This window comes from Myotis daubentonii, chromosome 3 (genome assembly GCF_963259705.1).
Source record: "Myotis daubentonii chromosome 3, mMyoDau2.1, whole genome shotgun sequence".
Classification (NCBI taxonomy): Eukaryota; Metazoa; Chordata; class Mammalia; order Chiroptera; family Vespertilionidae; genus Myotis; species Myotis daubentonii.
Genome location: NC_081842.1, coordinates 40,299,241 through 40,324,942, shown reverse-complemented (window position 1 = coordinate 40,324,942; position 25,702 = coordinate 40,299,241). Strand labels below are relative to the sequence as shown.

Below are 25,702 nucleotides of genomic sequence, written 5' to 3'. Positions count from 1 at the left end.
GCGTGCAAGCAAGCGCGCCAGAGGCGTTACCTTTAAAATGTATGGCTATCACAAAGACTGCATGCAGATAACCAATCACAAGGCTGTGGGGCAAGCATATATACAAAAGAGTGAGCACTCCCTTCCCTTCTCCCCTGGTGCGGTGCACAATGGATACCTAACATTCCTGTTGCAGGGGAGCACGTCCCCTAAGTCCACATGGCTTATGGCCATGTGGCCTTCCACACATGGACTATTAGAGACTTTAATTAGCTTGGATACTAAACCACTCCCACTGTAACATGGAAGGAAGTTCTGGACACTGGCCTGCTCCTAGAACCCTAGCTGCACCTTTTCCAGGACTGGCTTCTCCCAATAAACTTTGGTTCCATTAATCGTTTTTGTCCTTGATTTCATTTTTTATTTTTTTTTTTGGTGAGACAAGAACTGGGACTCAAAACACCCGCATTTTTGGTTTCAAAGGGAACAGAAATCCGTAGGTAGTTAAGCACTATTTTAAGAAATTATTTTTCAAATGCAATCTAGCCTGAAATAAATTTATTTTTAAATATTCAGTAAGGTGGCAAGTTAACCAATAATCAGCTTTCTAGATAAAAATAACAAGCAGCTGGAAAATAAAGGACAAAAAATATTCTAACGGCATTAAAAACAAAACCGTAGAAATGCCCTCAAAAACAAAAAAGTGCATAATGTGCAGAAATCTTTGAAACTTTACTAATAAATGTTTAGGAAAATGTAAACCATGTCATTCTTATAGAGCAGTGGTTCTCAACCTTCCTAATGCTGTGACCTTTTAATACAGTTCCTCATGTTGCAGTGACCCCCAACCATAAAATTATTTTCATTGCTACTTCATAACTGTAATTTTGCTAGTTATGAATCGTAATGTAAATATCTGATATGCAGGATTGTATTTTCATTGTTCGGGACCCACAGGTTGAGAACCGGTTATAGAGGGTCTTGATATTATAAAAATTTCAATATATCCCTAAATGGAATCCCATTAAAATACTAAGGGAGTATATGATTCTGTTGGAGAATGGGTCATTCCTAATAAAATTACACCAAAACAAGAAAGTATTCAAAAAGGAAACTTTTAAATGGGAGTAGGAGTTAACTAGAATACACTACCTCTATCCAAACATTAAAGTTCATTTTAAAGCTACAATAATCGAGACAAAAAAGACACAGACTCCAAAAAATAGGTTTAACTCATCTAGAAAACTAAAAACAGGAGAAAATGGATTTCTTCACCAAAAATCAATGGATGAATGTTTCAAACTTTTTAAAAATCAATAAAGATTTTAGGAGAAAGCCCAAGACAAGTACCCAAAAACAACAGAGCCACAAACAAAAAGTTTGATAAACTTATATTACTAAAGGCTAAAATATGATTAAGCAAACAGTATCACAAAGAAAGGAAAGGAAAGTGAAACAACAGTTAAAATCCCAATTTATAGTATTATTTGCTGATTTAGTAAGAACAAGCTGAAATAAGCTGATAAGAGAAGAATGGGTGTTAATTATGTAAATGGGCAGGTCAAGTCACAAAAAAGTAAGTTGTAATTTTAGACATGTATAAAATCCTCTTTAAAGTATTACAAATTTACTACAATTTGTTTTGAACTTTGCTTTTCTCTTCCCACTTTATATCTTGTAGATCCTTTCTCATTAGAACATAAAAATCGACTTCATTTTTTAAACATTTGCATAGGGTATATGGCAATTTTGGGGTGGGAGCTTAAATGGCCTGTGGTACAAGGAACACAGCTGTATCGGCTTAACATAAGAATACATTTTTGAAGTTACAGAACACCACAACTGAAAAACAGGTTTTTCAACTTGGTAGGTACTCATGTGGAAGAAAATCTTATTGGTTAAACAGAAAGCAAGATGGAATTCCTATAGGAATTCAAAAATTGAGATATACAGTCAAAAATAAGAAGGGGTGAATTATGGACCCTTTTTATACACCTTTCAGTTCCCTCACATTAGAGAAAAGAAGTTGAAACCATACACATATACATAGCCCAAAGTTTCTATTATAATTACTAAATTTAAAACCTCTTCTGCCAAGCCAGTATAGCTCAGTGGTTGAACATCTACCTATAAACCAGGAGGTCACGGTTCGATTCCCAGTCGGGCACATGCCCGGGTTGCCATCTCAGTCCTCAGTGTGGGGCGTGCAGGAGGCAGCAGATCAATGATTCTCTCTCATCATTGATGTTTCTATCTCTCTCTCTCCTCCCTTCCTCTCTGAAATCAATCAAAAATACTTAAAACAAAACAAAACAAAAAACCCTATTTTTCGGTCTGGAGCAATCAGATGATAAAATGCTTTTGCTAATTCGTATTTTTAAACTCCAAAAAGTTAAGTCTGGTAGCAATACTAATGTGAAGAAATAAGGCACCTTTTCCTAAAAGCCTATTTAAGCCAAAGTTCCAGAACAAAATCTAGTTCACAACTGAAGAGGCAGCTCTGTTGTCCAAAACATAAATGTAAGTTTAAATAAAATTTTAATGTTTAAAGTGTGAATCAATTTATCAGAGATTGCTTGTTGAGGCTTAGAAACCTACAGAAAAGCATGAATCCCTCTGGAACATCCCTACTAACTTCATTAAGAACATATCATCCTAGTCTAGAAAAATTCCTTTGACTGGAAAGTAATTATCATTTAAAATCCGCCCATTACTTTAGATTTTTTAAAAATCCACTGACTTCTTAATATTGTAATTCACTTCAACCCTAAACTTACATTCCTTATAAGGAAACAGAAACTTTAAAACATTACTACTCAGGAAACTACTAACAGAAACTAGCGAGCATGAATTCTTAATGGTTGAGTGGAAGCCCAGATCCAAAACTCTTAAACTCTTTCTCAGGATTACTGTTGTGAAATTTAGAGACTTTATTTTTCCATTTATTTGACACAACAGTGAAGTAACCACATTTTTTATGTCTTCTCCAAATATTAGTTGATGGCTTAATTACGGAAGCAAAGGTGATTAAATATTGTAATCTATAAACAAATTAATTAGAATAAAGTCTCTATATATCAGGTCCTATACAGGGCCTATCTGACTGGGTTAAGTCTCCATTTTTCCCAACTACATTAGGTAAAGTTTACTGTTGTGGATAAATGTGATTATAAAGCGTGACTCATGAAAAATGAAAAGTTTAATAGCATAATTTATGCAAAATTTGCCTCAGGTTTTTGTTTTCCAAGAATGGCCACAATGGATTTATTACTTGTTACCCTTTGATCAATTATCAGTTTACTTAATGATTCATCCTCTGACCACAGTCTGCCTTCTCAGCCCATCAATACTAATGATTTAATATCTCTGAAATCAGAATGCTTCTTACAATGATAGATGGCATCTTAGAATAGCTGATAACCATATGGCAGTCAGAATATAAATATAAGTGTTACTGTTTAAGTATGCTCAAAGCCCTGGCCAGGAGTTCAATTGGTTAGAGCATTGTACTGATATACCAAGATTTCAGGTTTGTTTCCTGGTCAGGACACATACAAGAATCAACTAATGAATAGATAAATAAGTAGAAAAACAAATCAATGTTTCTCTCTCTCCCCCTTCCTCTTTCTCTAAAATCAATTTTTTTTAAAAAGTACTAGTATGCTCAAACTTGGTTTGCTTGCAATTTTCTTTGACACTTGACAACACCTTGACATTTCATTCAGCAAACCAATGAAGACCATTCTAGGAAAGACTGCCGTTTCTTACCAGAAGGCTGTTCTGCTGACACCTTCTGATAAAATCAAGAAAGCACCAGCACTAAATGTTGCAGAGTGGGTGAAAACTCTTGGGAGAAAATCCTGGAGATTAATTGAGGAAAGCTCTTTTAAAGTTTTCTTGCAACATCAATGCTCTCCATGGCACTGAAGAAGATATTGTAAGAAGAAATAGAATCACGTGTGAAGGTGTTTTAACCAAATTGAATTTAATTTAAATGTGATGCTTGTTTTCATTTTATGTATGCAAGATGTTTGAAGAAGACCTTTCCATAAGTATATAAAAAAAATTCTAAAAGATAAAGAAAACTATCTCTCAGGTTAGTTGACATTTCCACTTATTGCCTCTTACACCTGATGCCATTTTCAATACAGTGAAATTGTATGGATCTTCCACTAACTTCTCAAATGGAAAAATAATCTAGTACTTAGAATCTAAACCCAACTTCCAACTAGAGGCATCTCTACCTTTGGCTTACTTCTACACCTCCAATCAAGATGCCAACAGTCAGAATCATCTGTTGTCCTACTTTGCACTCTATACACATATGATCCAATTTACAGGATTAAAAAGAGAAAACTGAATACAACACAAGTCTCTAAGAGCCCAATCATTAAAGCATTCATTGTCCAAAATAAATTAACTTGTCTCCCATGCATATAGAATGGCACTAGCTATACACCATCTTTGAAAACCTGAGAAGAGTGTGTTTTTTAATTCAGATGAGAAACTCTATTAGGTTGAGAAAACTAACTTGGGGGCTTCCCAGATATAAGTGGTCATCATAACCTAAGCAATCTACATATATAAAAGCTTAAGGGATGAGCTGACCAGCCGGTAGCTATGACACACACTGACCATCAGGGGGCAGATGCTCAACACAGGAGCAGAAATCACAGGCATGGAAACATGGAACAGACTGATGAATCTCGGAGGGAAGGGAAGAGGGGGCAGGACAGGAAGAGATTAACCAAAGATCTTATATGCATACCATAAACCCAGTGCATGAGATGGGGTCGCCGGGCCTGGCCTGCGGGGATCAGGCCAAAACCGGCTCTCCAACATCCCCCGGATTGCGAGAGGGCGCAGGCCAGGCCAGTGCACGAATCATAGTTTTATGTGAGTCTCAATTTGCAAACAGTTGAAGTATCTTAAACTAAGGTATTCCCAGGCACTCAAAGGTATGCTAGAAGAATTTAAAGCAATCCCTCCTCTCCCGAACCCTCAATAAATACCATGGTAAATCTTCCTGGAGCTTTTATGTCACACAATTTAAATAATTTCTAATAAAGCAATGTGTTTCTGAACTATGTATACAGTTAACATATATATATAAAAAACTCATCAATAGGGAAAGGGGAAAAAAATCTCTTATTAAAGACACGATAGTATAGTGGGGTTTCACTATTAAGACGGGGCTCAAATCCACTATTTATGTGGTAGGTAAAACAAAAGAGGGCCCAGGACAGTAAGATAAGGAAAATAAGACTCCTAACTCGCTTATTTGCCCAAAAGCAAGTCACAATGTCCCACTTCAGGGACGCTATGGTCTTCCCAGAGCACCTAAGAGACTTTTTGGGGCAATTCTCAGCAGATTCTATAAACCCTGAATGAGACCCAGCTTTCTTGGAGTTGGACATCCTCCTACCATCCCAATCCTAGAATTGAGGAAGACTTGGCTAAAGAGAGCAAATACCAATCCCCCCACATCTCCCCATTCCCCATTAATACATGGTGCTAATACAACTGCCTATATATATTCAAAAGTAAGTCTTGATGTAGTAAATATAAAATGGATGAATGAAACACTGTAAGAAAACCTAAGGAATGTTATGTATAATCTGAACATAGGATGTCTTAACCAGGACTGGAAACCCTAAAGCCTTAACAGGGAAAAAATAGATCAGTATATAAAAACAAATTAAAAGTTCTCTATGGCCAGGGATACCAGAATGTCAACAGATAATAGATGTGGAGGAGAACTCTTACAATAAATAACTCTTAAGCAATCCCAAAAAGGGACAAATGACATCCCAATAGGCAAATGGGCAAATGACAGGCAACTTACGGAAAAGTAAATCCAAGTGGCCAACAAATATTAAAATTCTGCAAGTCAAAGTTCCAATGAGATAATCCTTTACATCCAACACAGGCAAAAATTGAAGATTATAAAACCCATTCCTGATAAGATGTAAAGAAAAGCACTGACAGTCATTGATGGAAGAAAAAGGAAGTGCTAAGCCTTTTTGGAAATTTAATCTGTTAACATTAGAGTTAAAAACAAAAACAAGTTCCCTTCTACAAGCTATCCCATTTTGAAATCTACCCAATGGAAACAGGTATGTGGAGTAGCAAAAAAATGAGAACCAAGTATCTACTAACTGGAGAATGACTGAATTCTTCCTGTGAAACATTACATAACCATTAAAACATAATTACATTCCAAGTAAAAAGAGCCAAGATGTAGATTATCTTTTTGTTATAGACTATGGAAAAAACATACATGAGTATCTGAATGTGTATCTATATACCATTCTACTGAGTATGTAGGCAAATCAGGTATGATGTATACTTGGCTATAAATGGATTACCTAAAATAAAATGGGGAAGAAAGGATATCAAGTGGTGAAAGGAAGCCAAGAGGAGGGAAAAAATTACAATAAAGCACCCAGCTGGTGTGGCTCAGTGGTTGTGTCAACCCATGAACCAGGAGGTCAAGGTTTGATTCCTCCTGGTCAGGGCACATGCCCGGGTTTTGGGTTCTATCCCCAGTAGGGTGTGGGCAGGAGGCAGCTGATCAATGATTCTTTCTCATCACTGTTGTTTCTATCCCTGTCTCCCTCTCCCTTCCTCTTAAATTTTTAAAAAAAGCACACATATTTTTTAAAATTACAATAAAGCAATATACTTAAGCATGTGTAAAATTATACATATGTACATGTATGTATAAATATATCTTAAGCCAGCATTTTTTCCTTACAGCATATATATACATTACTACTCCCCACACCTTTTTAAATATTTCCATCTCTAGGACCTCAAATCTACTTTCAAACTAACAAACTTTTGTTTTATGTTTACACTTAAAAAATCTAAGCTGCAATTTGATTCCAATAACAAGCATGAACATTCAAGACTGCTACTGCAATTAAAAAAACTCTTAACTTCACCAGGTAACTGATTCAAACTCCCATGTTTATGTCTAATTTCTCTCTTCTCTAGATTATATCTGTACTAGAGGCCCGTTGTATGAATTCGCATGGGTGGGGTCCCTCAGCGTGGCCTGCGGGGATTAGGCCGAAACCTGCAGTCCAACGCCGCCTGCCACTCCTGCCTGCCTGCCTCTCCAGCTCACCCCAGCCCCACTGTGCCCACCGCAGGCTCACGCCCTGTCAGTCCTAATTGGAAGAGGCCGGCATCACCACAGCAGCACTGGCCAGCTGTGACACAATCGGCCCTCTGGGCAGGCAGTGGGACGCCCTTGCAGCCCGGGATCCAGATCCATCCCACTGACTTCACGCCAGCTGTCCACGCCTTGTCGGGAGCCACCTCGCGGCCGCTTTTAAATGGTTTCTTCCTTGCAGAGTATCTAGGGAGGGGAAGTGGTCATGGCGCCCGAGGCCGACTTCCAGGAGGCTGGCAGAGCTGTAGGGATCGTGCAGGCAGTGCCAGTCCATCAGTGCCTGGCCCGTTCCCTGGAGAATGGATCTGCAGGACTACCGAGGGAGTGAGTGGCTGCCACCGGGCTGGTGGACTGCTGGGCCGGGCAGTCAGCGGCACTCCCACTGTAGGAGTGCACTGACCACCAGGGGGCAGCTCCAGCATCCAGCATCCACCTCCTGGTGGTCAGTGTGTGCCACAGCGACTGGTTGACCAGTCCTTTGGTCGCTTAGGCTTTTATATATGTAGATATGGTCTAATTTGTACAGAAAACACCTTCTGCAGTTAACCAGGCCAGTGAGTATGCTTTCCTGATTCGCCATGACATCTACAATGATGCAGTCAAAAAGGACACTGGCGTTTGTTTCTCAGGTGCCATGTGCACTGGCTGCCTTGACCTGGTTCATACATATGGGAATAAGCACCTTCCACCTGTCAGGAAGACTGTGGGCGTTCCCTCAATATATTTTCAATTGTTTGGATATGATTAAAAGTACATGTATTTTGGGGTGTTTCTGTAGGTGTTTCATAAAAATATTTTATTAACTGTTCTCTCAGCTTTTATAGTCTACCAAATATTGTTTTTCATTCCCTGGGAAAACATGTTAAAATGTCCTGTTACAATTATGGATTTTCAAATAAACTTTGCAAATCTCTTAAAAAAAAAAAAGTAGCTTCAAACAATACACTAAAGACAAACTAATCTACAAACAGATATTTTAAATCAATGTACACATCCCACAAATAAAAAAATCTGCAAATTTACTAATCACATTATACATTACATAAATTATTACATCATTATGGAATAAGTTATATTAACACATTTTGTACTGCATAGAAATCTCTAAGACACGCCAGGGACCACACGTTTCTGGGCAAATTGCACGTTATTTAAATCATCATAATGCACTTTAGGTGTTGTTTTTCAATAATTATAACATTTTTATTTACAGAAACAATTAAACAATTAAAGTTCCTAGTACTTTTCTAACATATGGTACTGCGTAAAACATTTTCCTCTATGAAAAGGGACCAAACAAAATATACATAAGTATCTAGATCCGCTCCTTTTTCCATGGGCGTGAAAAACGAGTAAGCGGTCCTTAACAGATGGCGCGCGAAACACGAGAAAACTCCTGAGCGGTACGAAATGTGTTAAGGAAAAAAGTTACTCAAGGTAAGCCTTCAGCATTCTTTAGTATTGAATATTTAAGTGTTCTAAATAAAATGACAATGAAGGTATGAAAATTTCATAAGAATGCATAAGTACCTACTAATGCTTGCATACCAGTAATGTTCTTTGCTTGTTAATTTCACAAGTTTGTAAAATCCAACAGTTCACCTTAAAATGGAATGACTTAGTGGTTCCAAATGGCCACCCAAAACTATTATGACTTTCCTATTGCAAAGAGTTGAAGTTCCCAATAGTTCTTTCCGTACGCATAAAGTTCTGTTACAATAGCTGAACTTAACAAGAATTAATATATAACCCCTAAAAAAAAGCCAATTTAAGTTGTTTGAATCAAAATTTAAAATGAAGTTTTGTATACATGCAATGTTATAATGTTTAAGTCTAACAATATATCAGAGTCCAAAAGCCAAGAATAACTGATTCATTTGTTCTTTCAATATGTATTGAAGACTTACTACTAAGTACACACATCAAGTTACTGAAAAACCTGACACTTGAAAATAACCTGAAAAACTATAAAACCAAAGAGTTATAACATGGGAAAGGAAGGAAAGTTTTAATATGACTAATTATCCTGAAGAAATCTTGCCAGGGGAATGCATGTTCCTTTGCCAACAATATCTATAAACTCCATTAGTTATTACTGGGAGAGACTCATCCTCCAAAAAACACTAAACAAAGGGTGTTAAAGCTATAGTATGAGAGACAAAACGATTGGTATTTAACTCAGATTTAATGTTGGTTCAATTTTTGCCATTCTTTTGGCCTCTTTAAAATAATAAAAGGATTGTTATACATCTAAATATACATGCTCAGAGTAACAAAGTAATGCCTAGTATTGCTTTTGTTTGGCTTGAGCTGTTTTTGTTTTTTTTGAAGATTTGGTCCTAGAAAATTTAATAACCACCAAAACAGTTTTAGTTTTACTATTTGCTAAAGATCTACCAAAGAATCTTCTAAACATAGTTAATAATATTGCAATATCTATGTATGGTGTCAGATGAGCATTAGATTTATCAGGGTTATCACTTCAGAAAGTATATAAATGTCTAAATAATATAGCACACCTGAAACTAATATAATATGGCACATCTACTGTAATTGGAAATAAAACTTTTGTTTAAAAAGCTCTGGTACCAGACACAGCAGACTCTCATAGCCAGTTAGCCTGGAGGTCAAATCACCCCCACTATTGCCGACAACAATCAAGGCTTAACTACAACAAGACTGCGCACAAAGACCACTAGGGGGTGCACCAAGAAAGCATAAAAAATGCGGAGACAAAGAAACAGGACAAAACTGTCAATGGAGGATACTGAGTTCAGAACCACACTTTTAAGGTCTCTCAAGAACTGTCTAGAAGCCGCCGATAAATGTAGTGAGATCCTCAAGAAATCTAATGAGACCCTCGATGTTAGGATAAAGAACCAACTAGAAATTAAGCATACACGGACTGAAATAACGAATACTATACAGACTCCCAACAGCAGACCAGAGGAGCGCAAGAATCAAGGCAAAGATTTGAAATGTGAAGAAGCAAAAAACACCCAACCAGAAAAGCAAAATGAAAAAAGAATCCGAAAATACGAAGATAGTATAAGGAGCTTCTGGGACAGCTTCAAGCGTACCAACATCAGAATTATAGGGGTGCCAGAGGATGAGAGAGAGCAAGATATTGAAAACCTATTTGAAGAAATAATGACAGAAAACTTCCCCCACCGGGTGAAAGAAATAGACTTACAGGTCCAGGAAGCACAGAGAACCCCTAACAAAAGGAATCCAAAGAGGACCACACCAAGACACATCATAATTAAAATGCCAAGAGCAAAAGACAAAGAGAGAATCTTAAAAGCAGCAAGAGAAAGAAACTCAGTTACCTACAAGGGAATACCCATTCGACTGTCAGCTGATTTCTCAACAGAAACTTTGCAGGCCAGAAGGGAATGGCAAGAAATATTCAAAGTGATGAATACCAAGAACCTACAACCAAGATTACTTTATCCAGCAAAGCTATCATTCAGAACGGAAGGTCAGATAAAGAGCTTCACAGATAAGGAAAAGCTAAAGGAGTTCATCACCACCAAACCAGGATTATATGAAATGCTGAAAGGTATCCTTTAAGAAGAGGAAGAAGAAGAAAAAGGTAAAGATACAAATTATGAACAACAAACATGCATCTATCAACAAGTGAATCAAAGAATCAAGTGAATAAATAATCTGGTGATCATAATAGAATCAGGGACATAGAAAGGGAATGGACTGACTATTCTTGGGGGGGAAAGGGGTGTGGGATATGCGGGAAGAGACTGGACAAATATCGTGCACCTATGGATGAGGACAGTGGGTGGGGAGTGAGGGCGGAGGGTGGGGCGAGAACTGGAAGGAGGGAAGTTTATGGGGAGAAAAAAGAGGAACAAATGTAATAATCTGAACAATAAAGATTTAATTAAAAAAAAAGACTACAAAAAAAAAAAAAAAGCTCTGGTACCCTAAAAGAAATATGCTATGTGGCATGATTAGCACCAAGAAATGTCACATTATTAATAAAAGTTTCATACTACACATGCATATATAAAACTAGAGGCCTGATGCATGAAATTCATGCAGGGTGCAGTCCCTAGGCCAGGCTGGCGATTGAAGCCTGAGCGTCTGGAGTGGAAAGGCAGGTCCCAGCTGACCTCTGGGCCCTGGGCAGCACCTGGGCTCCCAGTCCCCCACACACCCCCTTCTGCCTGAGTCACGGTGCCCAAGTCCCCACGCGGAGATGTGGCGAGCGCAGCCCGACACGGTATGGGCCTCTGGGCCGCCTAGTGGCGCTGCACAGAGAGGGCAACACACTCTCTCCCAGCCGGCCTCTCAAACCCATCCTTATAAACCCACGGGGAGCCCGACTGGCTCTTGCAATCCCGGCAGCTGTGGCCTGGCTCACCCAGAAGAGGCCGCACAGGTGCGAGGCGTCCCAGGGGAGGGTAGGAGGGAGAATGAGAGCGAGTTTGGCAGACACCCTGCATTCTCACCGCACCTCCGTCCCCATCCCCCCAACCCCCAGTGAGAGGTTGCAGCACATCACCAACGCCCGCCATGTTCCACACCACCCACTGGTGGTCAGTGCCCGTCATAGCAAGCAGTAGAACTTCCGGTCTCCAGGTCGAACGACCACCCAAGGGGACAATTTGCATATTAGGCTTTTATTATATAGGATATTTCAAGTATTTTCCAAAATACCTTACACAATATAAAGCTAACAACTGAGGATGATATAAACACATGAAGTTATATCCAGCACAAATTATAATTTAAGCCGCATAATCCAGTTTTAAAATTGCTAGTAGCCACATTAATATACAAACTGGTAAAAATTTTATAATTTAATTCAACATATCCAAAATATTTCAACATGTTATCACTACTTTAAAATTATGATATGTATGCTTTTTTTCATACTAAGTCTCTGGAATCTAGTATGGATTTTACAGCTAAAGAATACCTCAACTCAGAACTACAATGTTCACTAATGACTGATTACTGTAATTGTGTTGCATTCAGTTTCCCTTATGCACAGGCGCACCATTTCTCTCCACTAATACTAGCAGTGGATATTTTAGCAGCCAACTGCTACATTATTAGTCTTGTACTGACTTGTTTGGTGTGCACCAACAGAAAATATTTTCCTTTCGAGAACAAGAAAAAGAGGTTTATTTGCGTTACGCTTATTAATTTGTGCAGTTATTCAGTGTCTGGTAAGTTAATGTTCAGAAAAAATAATTTTTATTAAAATGCTCTATTATTTTGTTAATGACTAGGAGCCCAGTGCACGAATTTGGGCCCTTGACAGGAACTGTGGGCCACGAGGCTGTGGTGGGCACAGGGGCAGGTCTTGGCCCATCCTCTGCATCCCCGCCCGGCCCCTTCCGCTGTCCCCCCACCCCAGTCTCCTGTCTGCCGGCACTCTGTGGATATAATAAAAATAAATGAATTGTATAGTTTACATGGATGAATGTTACAGTATGTGAATTATCCTATATAATAAAAGCCTAATATGCTAAGTGTCTGGTTGTCCATTCAACCAATCAAAGCCCAGTATGCTAATGACATGCTCAGGCTGTTCAACTGCTCGCTATGACGTGCACTGACCACCATGGGGCAGATGCTCGGATCAGTAGGTTAGCTTGCTGCTGAGGTCCGGCCAATAGGAACTGAGTGAGACAGGCCAGATATGCCCTGGAGCCCTCGAGCATCCTACCCCGGCCCCTATTGTGCACCTGTGGGGGTCCCTCGGCCTGGCCTGCACCCTCTCACAATCAGGGACCCCTTGGGGGAATGTCAGAGAGCTGGTTTCGGCCTGATCCTGCAGGCTAGGCCGAGGGATCCCACTGGTGCACAAATTCATGCATTGGACTTCTAGTATCTCAATAAAGCTCTTACATGTTTCCCACCCCCTGCACCCCGTCCGCCCTATAGTACATAGATTATATCGCCTCCAGGAGCCAGCTTGATCATGGTGTCGGTCCCAGTCACTCAGCACTGTTAGTGGGTGTGAGCAGCAGCTCTGGTGCTGGTAGCAGGTGCAAGCAGGGTGGCACTGGCAGCAGGTGCAAGCACGGGGAGCAAAGAATTTTCAGTAACCACCAGAGGCTTGCCTGGATGATAGTGACTGGCGCCCTGCTTGGTCTGGCACCCCCGCTCAACTGCTCCACCATCCTGCCGTGGCCAACGCCTGCCATGTTCCACACGTGCCCTGGTGGTCAGCACACATCATAACAACCAGCTGTTCGGGATTACTCATTTATTTCAGCCCTTTGTATTCAGCATGTCTCTATCAAAATAAATCTACGTTTGTATGAAAATTGAAGCTTTTGTTTTTTTTGCAGCCCACATCAACTTAAACCTTATTTGGCCTGTGTTAGCCTTTGAGTCTGACATGCTTGTTGTAAAGAGATTTACAAAAAGAAAATGTTTTTATTGATTCCAGAGAGGAAGGAATAGGGAGAGATAGAAACATCAATAATGAGAATCATCAATCAGCTGCTTCCTGCATGCTCTCTGCTGGGGATTGAGCCCAAAACCTAGGCATGTGCTCTGACCAGGAATTGAACTGTGACCTCCTGGTACATATGTCAATGCTCAAATACTGAGCCACAGTGATGTGGCTAAAAAGTAAATTTTTGTAAAGTGAAGACATAGCTCAAATCATTTTTTCAGGAATCCTCACAATTCAGTCCTCCTGACTTTCATTGTATTAATTAGTAGTAATTTATAATGAAAAATAATTTGACAAACCATATAATATTTGTACCCCCAAAATAAACATACTGTAGTGATGACAGACATCAGGCTCTCTAGAGTCTGAAAGATCAGTCTGAATCTTGATCAGCCTCCTACTAATTTTATGGACCTACATTCATTTATAGCCTCAGTTTCCTTAATTGATAACATGATCTCCCCTTCATTGTGAATAAAAGAACTGAGATAAATTCATGTCAAGTACCTGCACCATCTGGTAGTGTGCATGCTCAACAAATAATAGGTGTTATTGTTGTTAGAGCTAGATGTGAACAGAACCTAGCAGATTCCACCACTCCAACAGTCTCATACTGCAAATGAAAAAAATCAAGGTCTCACAACCAGCCAGTACAAGAATTAAGAGTCAGACATGGAAGATAGAAGGCATATTACTCTTCCCACTAAACAAACAAAAACAAAAAACACAACAAAAACTAGTTTGCTACATCTTTAACATTGTAGTAGAGAACTCACTTCTCAAGTTGTTATCCAGTCACGTCTGCCCTGTATTCGTAACTGAAATGTAAGCTCACTACTCTAAAATTTCCTTTGAAGAACTAATACAGTGGGGCCTTGACTTACGAGTGTCCCGACTAAGGAGTTTTTTGAGATACTGTCTCCGGCAGATTTTTTGCATTGAGCTGACGGAGTAATTTGAGTTAACGAGTTCCTTAACGAGCTCGGTCTCTGAACGAATTAAACTAGTAAGTCCAGGCCCCACTGTATTATGCTCAACAAGGCAATTGGAAGTGAGAAGCCCTAGAGTTAAATCTCACTTCAGCATAGTGTTACCTTGAACAAGTTAATCATGTCAATTTCCTAAAATGTAAAATGGGGATACCACATACCTCATGGAATCCTTGAAAGAAAATCAGGAAATACATGTATAAGTGACACACAATATCTAGGCACTCATAGAAAACTATTACCTAACTCACAGAAGGCACACAAATATGCTGTTGGAAATATGCTGCTGCAAAAAATGAAAAATATGGGAAAAAGCATGCTTTCTGTAAGTAAATAAAGCCAAGGCCTTGGCAATACATCCTTAGCTAGTTTTATTAATTTTTTCAGAGTTTTCATAATCGTGTTCTTATAAAAACAAAACTACAGGAAAAGTATTTAAATATAATTTTTAAAAATTGTTAATTGGCCTTTTCATTTAATTGTCTTAATTCTTTTACATTTTTATAATAATCACATTTTAAATATGTAAAACTAAAAATTATCTTTAAAATATCTGGAATTGTATGTTTTTAATTTAAGTGTCCCTAGTATTATTGACAGCCACCACTTTTTCATCAACAACTAATCTCCACAAAAGAGTCAACACTAAACTACTCTAACTTTGCAGTCATTACACTCTCAGAATACAACTCCTTCACTATTACCCCACAGGTCATCATCATTAGTGATGCTAAACCTGTATATTTTGTTATCAAATTTCATTTTAATATTAAAATAAACTAAGTTAATAAGACTTTGAAAATATTATACTTTAAAATTTGTTTTGTAGTCAATTACATAGTCAAAGAACTCACAAAGCTCTAAAAGTACTTAGTTCTATTTTCTATAGAGAAGACCTAATATGTCATTCAACCATCTTAGAAATTATACATTTCCTTGGAACACCATGGAAACTTTCCTCTATATGAGCCAGAAATTGAGTGACTTTCAACTTATATTTAAAATTATATCCTGCCCATAGCTATCAATGTTATTACAAAGCTTATTATCAGGTACATCAGTTAAAAAGCATTTTAATGACCCCAAATAGGCACAAGGTTTTGGGGAGGGCATGGGTAATGGAAATGTTCTAAAATAAGATTGTGGTAATGGTTACACAACACTGTAAATACTCTAACAATCATAGATTGTAAATTCTAACTCACAGCTTTAAAAAAAAAGGGGGGGTGGAATCTTAAATGGCTAGTAATATAAACCCTAAAATGCCATGCTCCAGGTAGAAAAGGTTATAAAAGCAAATTTCCATAAAAATGACATCTCCTATCAAGCACTTAATTAATATATCTCCCATCTGTTCCAATCCCCATAGATTATAAGGCTGCAAACAAAGCATCAGGTCTTTATCTCTAACTATAGATCTACTGTTAATTTATAATAGCAAGACACAGCTCTGACAGGATAGCTCAGTTGCATAGGGCTTAGTGCATCCTCCAGATACCTCAAGATTTCGGGTTCCATCTCTGCTCAGGGCACATATAAGCAGCAACCAATGAATGAATAAATGAGTGGAATAACACATCGATGTTTCTCTCACTCCCTCAAAAAATAAAAAAGATACAGAGCATGCTATTATTTGTGTATTTATTTTTGGGGGGGGGGGGGATATCCTAATTTTTGGTCAAATCTTCAGCTATTCACTGGTTCCAATTAATTTGTGAAATGCAGGTTCAGTTTCTGGAGAAAACCTTTAATCAATGTTTACAGAGCAGTGCTTCAAGGCAGGATGATATTGCTACTAATCCCATGACTGAAATTCTTCACTGGCAATTCACATCTAATCTTCAACCAAGAATATTTTTTTCATTGATTTTCAGCCAGAGTGGAAGGGAGTGGGGGGGAGTGTGGGAGGGGAGGGATAGAGCAAGAGACATCAATTGGTTGCCTCTCACAAGAGCCCAGACAAGTCAGGGGATCAAACCCACAACCAAGGTACATGCCCTGGACCAGGAATCAAAACCTTGACCCTTTGGACCTCAGGCCCATGCTCTAACCAGCCAGGGCCACTGGCAATTCACATTTAGATCCAAGTGTGTGTCTGTGGGTATCCAGTGGCTCTCAACCTTCCTAATGCCATGACCCTTTAATACAGCTCCTCATGTTGTGGTGACCCCCAACCATAACATTATTTTTGTTGCTACTTCATAACTGTAATGTTGCTACTGTTATGAATCGTAATGTAAATATCTGATATGCTATATGTTTTCCAATGGTCGCGTCGCGACCCACAGGTTGAGAACCGCTGGTATAGACGGAAGGGGAGAAAAAGGAAAATCAATCACCTATACATTGAAAAACACAACTAGAAGAAAAAACACACCAAAATGTTAGCTGTTATTCTCAAGGCAATTTCTGATCGATTTCCTAAATTCTAACTAACCATGCATTATTTAAATTAGAAAAAAATTACTTTAAATTGCTGCTACACTAAATCAAAGAAGCCACACTCAAAATGCTATTAAGGTGTATGATTCTACAAATAGGACATTCTGAAAAATGCAAAACTATGGGAACAGAAAACAACCTAGGAGAGAAGTTGACTACAAAGGGGGATGAAGGAAATTTATGGGATGGTGAAACTATTCTATCTCTTCATCCTGGTGATGGTTACACAATTATGAGCATTTATCAAAGCTCATATAATTGTGTTTCTAAAAAGATGAATTTTACTATATTCAAATTAATCTAAATTTACATAGTTAAAAATAAAAAAGTGCTTGTGTGTTAAGCCAATTTTTTCCAAGTAGGAAAAAAAAATATTGGGGCCCTGAGCTCTTTCAAACCCCTCATTTTACACAAAAGAAAACAGACCCAGAGAGGTCTGTTCAGGGTCCATTGCTAGATAATGGTAAGCTAAAGTACAAACCTAAGAATTCCCATTTATTTAACTTCAAATCCAGGACTTCCTTCCACTTCACCATTCTCACTCTTCTAAGAGTTTTTTAGACCACTATTTCCACAAAATGTATGTACCAGTGGATTATGGCGAGAGTAAAATTCAAATGTTCAAATGCAATTATTTTAGTACATAAAAACGCGGCTTGGGGGTCCTTCCCAAACTTTGCCAAAGAACCACTTCTTTGTTAGGTAACACCAAGTAACTGAGTCAAAGTCTAAGTAGAATCTAGCAGATAGGTGGGTAGGGATCAACAACAGGTACCTTTAGAGTTCCAAAATAGGGAGATTTGACTTGATACTGAGAAGCCAAAGTAAGACTGTAAACAGTCTACTGAAACTTTCAATGATGATCATAAGTGAGTTGTATAAAAAAGAAATGAAGGCTATCTTGTGTAGCAATCAACACAAAGTATACTTAGCCAAAAAGCAATGGCGTTCTGCCATCTACATGCTGCACAAAAATTTAAGACAAAATAGTCCTTTTCAATATGACCAAAAAAAAAAAAAAAAAGCAGCATGCCTCCATTACACAAGAACTGTGTAATCAAATAGTGAGCAATTAAACTTTTCCATGGGTGAGGAAGTATTGCTGCAAAGCGTATGAACCTTATTTACCCTTGACAGAAAAAGTATGGTAAGCCCCTTTGTGCCTTGTGCCTGCACTCATTCAGAGGCAACCTCTAGGTTCCCTTAAGAACAGCAGTCAATGAAGTAGCTACTCAAATTTTACTCAGGTCCCTTTGCCTGACGCTAAAGTTTGTTTCTTTACTGACTGGTTTAAGGAAGAGAGGAAAACATCCCCTCGTTATTCCACTTATTCACGCATTCCTAGGTTGACTCCTGTGTTCGTTCCCGCACAGGCCCTGACCCAGGATGGAACCAGCAACCTTGGCATGCTGGGAGGGCCCTCCACCCCAGGAGCGGCCCGGCCAGGGCCTGCCTGACACCAAGGGTGACACCTAGCCTGCTGCTAGAACTAGTCTCGCGTTGAAATTTCTTCCCGTCACGCCGTTCCTACTTCGCTGATCACCTAAGGAGACTTAAAGTTGTCAAGAGCACAGGGAGGAGAGCCTTTAGACGCCAACAGCCTTACTGTGATTTCCCACTAAGCTGTTTGCAGGTGACAGGGACACCAAATCTACAGAGCTAATCCGTCAACCAGGGAAGGCAAGGGGGCGGGGGCGGGAGGGAAATCGCTGAAAATAGGAAATTTTGACCCCCAGATAAAGTAAGACCCCGCGGGATACAAGGGTCGCTGAAACGAAAGGTGGCAAGCAGCAGCCCTGCGCGCGCGCAATACTCCTGCACCAGGAGCAGGCAGGCCCCTCCGCAAAAATAGCCAGGGCTCTCCAACATCTGAGCTGCCGGCTCCGGGAGGCTGACTGACAGGCGACAGCTGGGGAGACTCCATTGATCTCGGACCATCCCGGCGCTCCTGGGGGGGAAGGGGGGTGCGGGACGGCGGAGACCGTTACAATGGCAGAACCGCTCCGGGCGGGCTTCCTCCTCAGCTCCGCGGCCCCTGCTCCATTCTCCTCCCGTTCCTCTTCCCTTTTCCAGCCCTAACCCCACCGTCACCAGTCTCCTTCCTCCCAATGGAAACAAACAAACAAAAAAAAACCCTCGTGGGGGGGAGGAGGGGGGAACCCCCACAAAACTCAACACCTTCCAAGCCAACCCACTGGGGACTGCCGTCCAGAACAGGGTCCCTTCCCTGCCCGCTTCCCTCATCTGGTTCACACTGTAAACCACACTTCCCCGCCGGGAAGTCTCTCGCCTTTTCTTCCTGACTAGAGGGGCGCAGGCGCCGCCCCATTCCCCAGGCCGCAAAAAAAAAAAAAGGAAAGAAAGAAAGAAAAAGGGAAAAAAAAGACTCGAACCCGCCACATTTCAAGGCATTCTAGTTCCCCTCCTGGATCCTAACCCTCCAACCGAGCCCCCGCTCCTCCTCCGGACGCTCAAGTTTATTAGCCCCGAGCCCCGGACAAAGGTGAATTCCTCAGATTCCGCGACGCGCCCCCCGAGGGGTGGGGGGGGTCGGCGCGGCCTCCGGCTCGGCGGGTCCGCGGGGCGGGAGGGCGGCTGTGACCGCACAATCCCACCTCCTCCTCCTCCTCCTCCTCCTCCTCGGCGCCCCCGCCGCGCGGCGCTCGGGCCTGCTCCCTCCCCGGGGCTCCCGCCGCCCGCCCGCCCGGCCGCCCGGCAGCGGCTCGGCTCCCCCTCACGGCCGGCCGCGGCCCGCACTCGCACCCCAGAAAAAGGCCCGCGAGGAGGGAAACGCCGGACGGGCCCGACGTTTGTTTCAAAACATAACGGAGCCCGGACCCCGAGACCGTTAAACCGCGGGCGGAGGGGGGAGACGCCAGGAACCTAGCGGCCCGGGGCGTGTGTCCGGCCACCCGGGTCGACTCCAAACCTCACTCCCCGGGACCACCGAGCCTCCCCCACACCTGCCCCGGCCGCCGGGAGACCCGACCCAGCGGCAGAAGGGTACCTTGTAGAAAGCCCCGTTGGAGCCGCGAACCTCCACCGTCAGCTCCGCCATGTTGGAACCGCAAAGGCCGCTGGGAAGAGGTTCTAGAAACTTTCCAACCAGCGGGGAGGCGGGGGAGGGGCGTGCAGGAGGCGGGGGGGGGGCGGGGAAACAGGGCGGGGACCGGAACACCCCGCCCCACACCCCTGGGGTCTCGCCGCGCTGCCCCGACTCTCCGCGGGAGCGCCCTCGGCGGCTCACATCCTCCGCCCGCGGCTCTGCGCGCCGCCGCCCACGCCCGGCTTCCCTCCCGGAACAATCGCCGACCTTTGTTGACCCGCCCCTGCGTCCCCGCCCCCCGCTCCGGCGGGTCGCCCACCCCGCGGGTCCCGCCCTGCGGCCGCGGGGAGGCAGCTCCCCGGACGCCCCTCGCACCCGGATCCCGCCGCTCTCGGTCACCTGGCCCCCCAACTTCTGCAGGTGCTGGAAGCCTGGAGTCCACATGGGGGGTGCCACTTGCCCACTGACACAAACTTTCCAGGGGAGAAGAAAGCCTAACAGTGTCCATCCCATGTGCTCCACATTCTTTCGCCTATCTCTTAAAAAAAAAATAAAAATGAAATAAAGTCGGCGGGAATAAAGTCAGAGTCCACCGTTCCGCACCTGGCGCAGTCGGGCCCAGCCCTCGCCCCACGTGTGGGCACGGTAGCTGGGTCACCCGCCCTCTCCGCTCCCCTTCCGCGAGCACCACCTGCAGCAGCGCTTGGGGGAAGAGCACGGTTGGAAGCGGCCGGAACACTGTGCAGGGGCGGGACCACGTGTGCCCCCGCGGCCAGGCTTTGGGGGCGTCCACACACAGGACCAGGCAGAACCCACTGGGAGGCTTGTCCACCAGAACCTACACCAGTCCTGTAAGCATCAGGATGCAGATACTTGGAATGTTTTAACAGTTTAAAAACTCTTTCCCAAAACGAGATCTTAAGAAATAATACCAGGACTCTTTTATGTGCATATTGTATTGTCATTTTGACAGAAAATTTCTTTAAAAAAAAGGGGGGGGGGGATGCTTTCCTGACCCTCTATAGCAGTGATGGCGAACCTTTTGAGCTCGGCGTGTCAGCATTTTGAAAAACCCTAACTTAACTCTGGTGCCGTGTCACCTATAGAAATTTTTTGATATTTGCAACCGTAGTAAAACAAAGACTTATATTTTTGATATTTATTTTATATATTTAAATGCCATTTAACAAAGAAAAATCAGCCAAAAAAATGAGTTCGCGTGTCACCTCTGACACGCGTGTCATAGGTTCTCCATCACTGCTCTATACTCTCAAGGAGATGCCCACTGGCCCAGTCTTTTTGGGGGGATAAGAGGGGTGTTCCTAAAGAAACATGTACCTGATATTTGATCAACACTTCTAATCTCCAAAAGTTCTGGAAGAAAATGGTGGCTGCAAAAGTGCTCACTATTGTATTGCTAGGTACAGAATGTTTTTAAAAATGTTGATCATGGTGAAGAAAGCAGTCAAATTAAATACCATCCTATTATGATCCTTCAGAAGTATAATGTTCTGTTTGCTTTTTTCCCCCAACAGCCTTATTGAGGTATAATTCACATACCATACTGTAAATTCCAATAAGACTAAATTGGAGCAAGAGCACATCCTTGGGTAAGGATTAATAATAAAACTCTCAGGGAAACTGAAGCAATTGGTAGCATACAAATTCTGTTCAGTTTCTGTTCTCCTTGTAAGGTATATGTACTAGGTGTACCGGTTAATAATGCGGATTTTTTTCAATAGAAGGAGTTATACATGTGTTGATATATATTTATGCGATTTGATATGTATGTGATTTTGTTGTATTGACAACAAGCTTCAAAACTTCATATGTCAAATTTTCTGAAGGTGTTAACATCATAGATATTTTTATGCTTAAAAATGTCAAATTTCATGCCAAAAAAAAGAGCATTTGCGGGAAGTTTTAATTCATTACTTTATTTGAAGAAAAGTGCTGCTGAAAGTTATCATATACTTCGGGAAGCTTATGGTGAACATGCTCCATCTCAAGATACTTGTGAACGCTGGTTTAAATGCTTTAAAAGTGATGATTTAGATGTGAAAGACAAAGAACATCCAGGTCAATTTGAACCACACTTTGATCATAAAATGGGCCAGAATGGGCCAGAGGACACGGCAAAGTAATTTTGCTTCATGATGATGCACCGTCACACACTTCAAAACCAGTTAAAGACATGTTAAAAGATCTTACCTGGGAAGTATTAACCCACCCGCTGTATTCACCAGATCTTGCTCCTACAGATAACCACTTGTTCCAGTCGATGGCACATGCACTTTCTGAGCAGCACTTCAAAGTTCTATTGGGACGGTATCCACAAATTACCTGAAAGATGGGGAAATGTGTAGCTAGCGATGGACATTACTTTGAATAAAGCACTTTTGATGTTTCTCTTGAAATTATCGTGTGTTTTTTTTATTACAAAACGCGCATTATTAAGCGGTACACCTAGTAACATTGGCAACATAGCCCTTTCCGTACAGTATCAGTTGTAGGCGGCTGGAACGGCACTAGGTGTTAGACGGGTGGGGTTGGTCTGGATCTGGGCTCAGCAACCTCGGTACTTGGGTTCTGGCTGGGAAAGAATTCAGACCCAAGACCCAAACTATAAGAGAGCATTTATTTGGTAAATCACAGAAGTAGAAGAATTAATTCCTAGAAGAGATGGGCTTAGGATACCAGTTATAGAAATAAAGGGCCCTTGGAGCTTGGGAGTGAGGAATGTAATGGTAATGGTGGGGGGGGGGGGGGGGGGACATGTGGTGGTGTAGGAGGGAAAGGGAATCTTAAAAGGACAGGGAAAGGTACAGGCACAGACCTGCTCCCAGGAGGGAGAGCGCCCTGGGTTCTCTGTCCTAAGGGTTTCAAGCAGGGGTGGGCAAACTTTTTGACTCGAGGGCCACAGTGGGTTCTTAAACTGGACCGGAGGGCCGGAACAAAAGCATGGATGGAGTGTTTGTGTGAACTAATATAAATTCAAAGTAAACATCATGACATAAAAGGGTACGGTCTTTTTTTTTTTTAGTTTTATTCATTTCAAACGGGCCGGATCCGCCCGCGGGCCGTAGTTTGCCCACGGCTGGTTTGAAGAATGGAGATTTTAGGGGAGGTCTCAGGGGAAGCTTTATTTTTATTATTTTTTTATTTTTATTGATGTCAGAGTGGGAGGGAGAGGGAGAGAGAGAGAAGCATCAATGATGAGAATCATTGATCAGCTGCCTCTTGCACGCCCCCTACTGGGGATTGAGCCTACCACCTACGCCAGCCGTGGGCAAACTACGGCCCACGGGCCAGATCCTGCCCGTTTGAAATGAATAAAACTAAAATAAAAAAAAGACCGTACCCTTTTATGTCATGATGTTTACTTTGAATGTATATTAGTTCACACAAACACTCCATCCATGCTTTTGTTCCGGCCCTCCGGTCCAGTCTAAGAACCCACTGTGGCCCTCGAGTCAAAAAGTTGGCCCACCCCTGACCTAGGCCTATGCCTTTGACAGGAATCTAACCCGGGACCCTTCAGTCCTCAGGCTGACGCTCTGTCCGCTGAGCCAACTGACTAGGGCCCAGGGGAAAATCTTATCAGAACCTTCAGCAGCTTTCCGTGTGTATCCTTCCAAAATCTAGGTCTCCACTGATTGGTTGGTTGGTCAGCACCAGGGCAGGGGGTCATTAGTCAATGCAGCTGGTCCTGAGGTCAGCCATGGGTCTCTTGTGTGATTTTGCTGTTTTTCTGGGCCAGGAGCTGGAATACAACTGAAGCCTAGATGTTATCTCTAGGGAGGAAAGGTCAGGGTGTCCAAACCTCATGAACAAGGTCGTCCTTGCGGGGAGGTCCATCCTACAACCGTCCTCTGCTAGGTACTGGGGGCTTTCCACCCTGGTGACCTTCCGTACCTGGCCCATCATCCTTGCTCTGCTCATGTCTGCCTAACTGCCTACCACATACCAAGGTTGGGATTTATCTTTTACTAGGTTTTCAAAACTAAACAATAAGCGTGAAACTGATAAGGGATAGATAATACAAATTAGAAAGAAAAGCAAGGAAATAGTTAGCAGTGACCTCCTGGGATGGGAGAAACAAAGATTTTCCAGCAAGCAGGGATATTAAAATAGTTTCTAAGACACTGATAATATTTTATATATTAAGCTAATGGGTATTCATTCTATTATTATTATTGTCTAGACTGCCTGATTTTTATATACTTCTCTGAGTACATGATATACCTCAAATTTTTTAAAGATTATTTGAAAACTTTAAAAAAAATCAACATTTTCAATTTTACTGTAAAATTCTTTGTATTTTTAGATTAACTGCTTTTGCTAATTTTGACTATTTCTAGGAGACATTTTGAAAGATAACTGCAGATGATATATACTTTGTAGTATTTTTAAAATATATTTGGGATAAGTAAAATTACTTTGAAACACAGATGAATATTAATAGTGTTTTCTCCAAATTTCAATGTAAAGGACATTTCAAAGGCAAAAAGATGGAAATAAATAACTTTCAAAAATTGTACTGTCCAATATTCTCAAGTTATTAAGACAGGAGAAAGAATTGATTTTATAAGACATATTTTTAAACAGGCCATATCATTTCAAAATGATATGAAATGTGCATCAAAGAAAATTATTCTACAACTCTATAAAGCGCGGCAGTACCACAGTTCTGGCCAATTGTGATAAGAGGAAGTGGCGAGGAGACTATAATCTGCATGTGAATTTGATTAAAATTGTTTTGCTTTGAATCTATACTTGGTGATACTGAGAGGAAGATAGTTCTGTGTAAAGAGCATTAAATCAGGTAGATGCAATTGGGCAAATATGGGAAGACATCTACTCTAATTGAGGGTAGATAGAACTCTTTGTTCTTAGATATGTTTGCTTTTCTTTTGTTTTTCATTTTGTTCCTTATGAAAAAGCTAATGATTTTTTTTTTGTTAATGATTTTTTTTAAAAGGAGTTTCAGTAATAATACCAATGACACACTGCTACAAAGAAACCATCAGTTCCCTGGCCAGTGTGGCTCAGTTGGTCGAGTGTTATCCCATCCACCAAAGGTCACCAATTTGATTCCCTGTCAGGTCACAGATTGTGGGTGTGGTCCCCAGTTGGCAACTGATTAATGTTTCTTTCACACATCAATGTTTCTCTCTCTCTCTCTCTCTCTCTCTCTCTCTCTCTCTCTCTCTTCCTTCTTCTCTCCCTAAAAAATTAATAAAAATGTAGTTTTAAAAAATTGAAAGAAAAGAGAAACCATAAGAGCAGGAGATGACAAGGAGGGTGCATTGGATTCAATCCACTGAAAAAAACTAGGTTCTTATCCATAAATAAGGTTTATTTTCCTCTGCTACATATTATTAGATATATTGGTTACAATGTAACCAATTGGTTACAATTCTCAAGTTTTCCTAAGTGAAGTCACATATAATTTGGTCTTTCTCATAATGAATGCCAAGCCAATCTTCATTTAAACACACTATTTGAGAATAAGTTTTATGGTTACTATCTTGATACTAAAGCTTATGCACAATTTAATTAGTAAATTGGGGAATTCAAAGGACATTGAGGATCCAAGCATTATCTCCCCTTTCTCCTCTTTGCTCCCACAC

The 25,702-nt window shown here is 41.2% G+C and overlaps 1 protein-coding gene across 5 annotated transcripts in view; it reads right to left on the bottom strand.

Annotated features, from left to right (window-relative positions):
• Window positions 1-20,175, bottom strand: part of FXR1 (FMR1 autosomal homolog 1) — a 68,827-nt gene extending 48,652 nt beyond the window's left edge. For 2 of the 5 annotated variants that reach the window (XM_059687113.1, XM_059687115.1), the window contains exon 1: window positions 20,031-20,173. In XM_059687113.1, the coding sequence (XP_059543096.1) occupies window positions 20,031-20,081 (51 nt within the window). In that variant the 5' untranslated portion in view covers window positions 20,082-20,173. Of the gene's footprint in view, window positions 1-20,030 lie in introns of all 5 variants that reach the window. The other 3 variants (XM_059687112.1, XM_059687114.1, XM_059687116.1) reach the window with 3 other exon arrangements.
• Window positions 20,176-25,702: the final 5,527 nt, after the last annotated feature.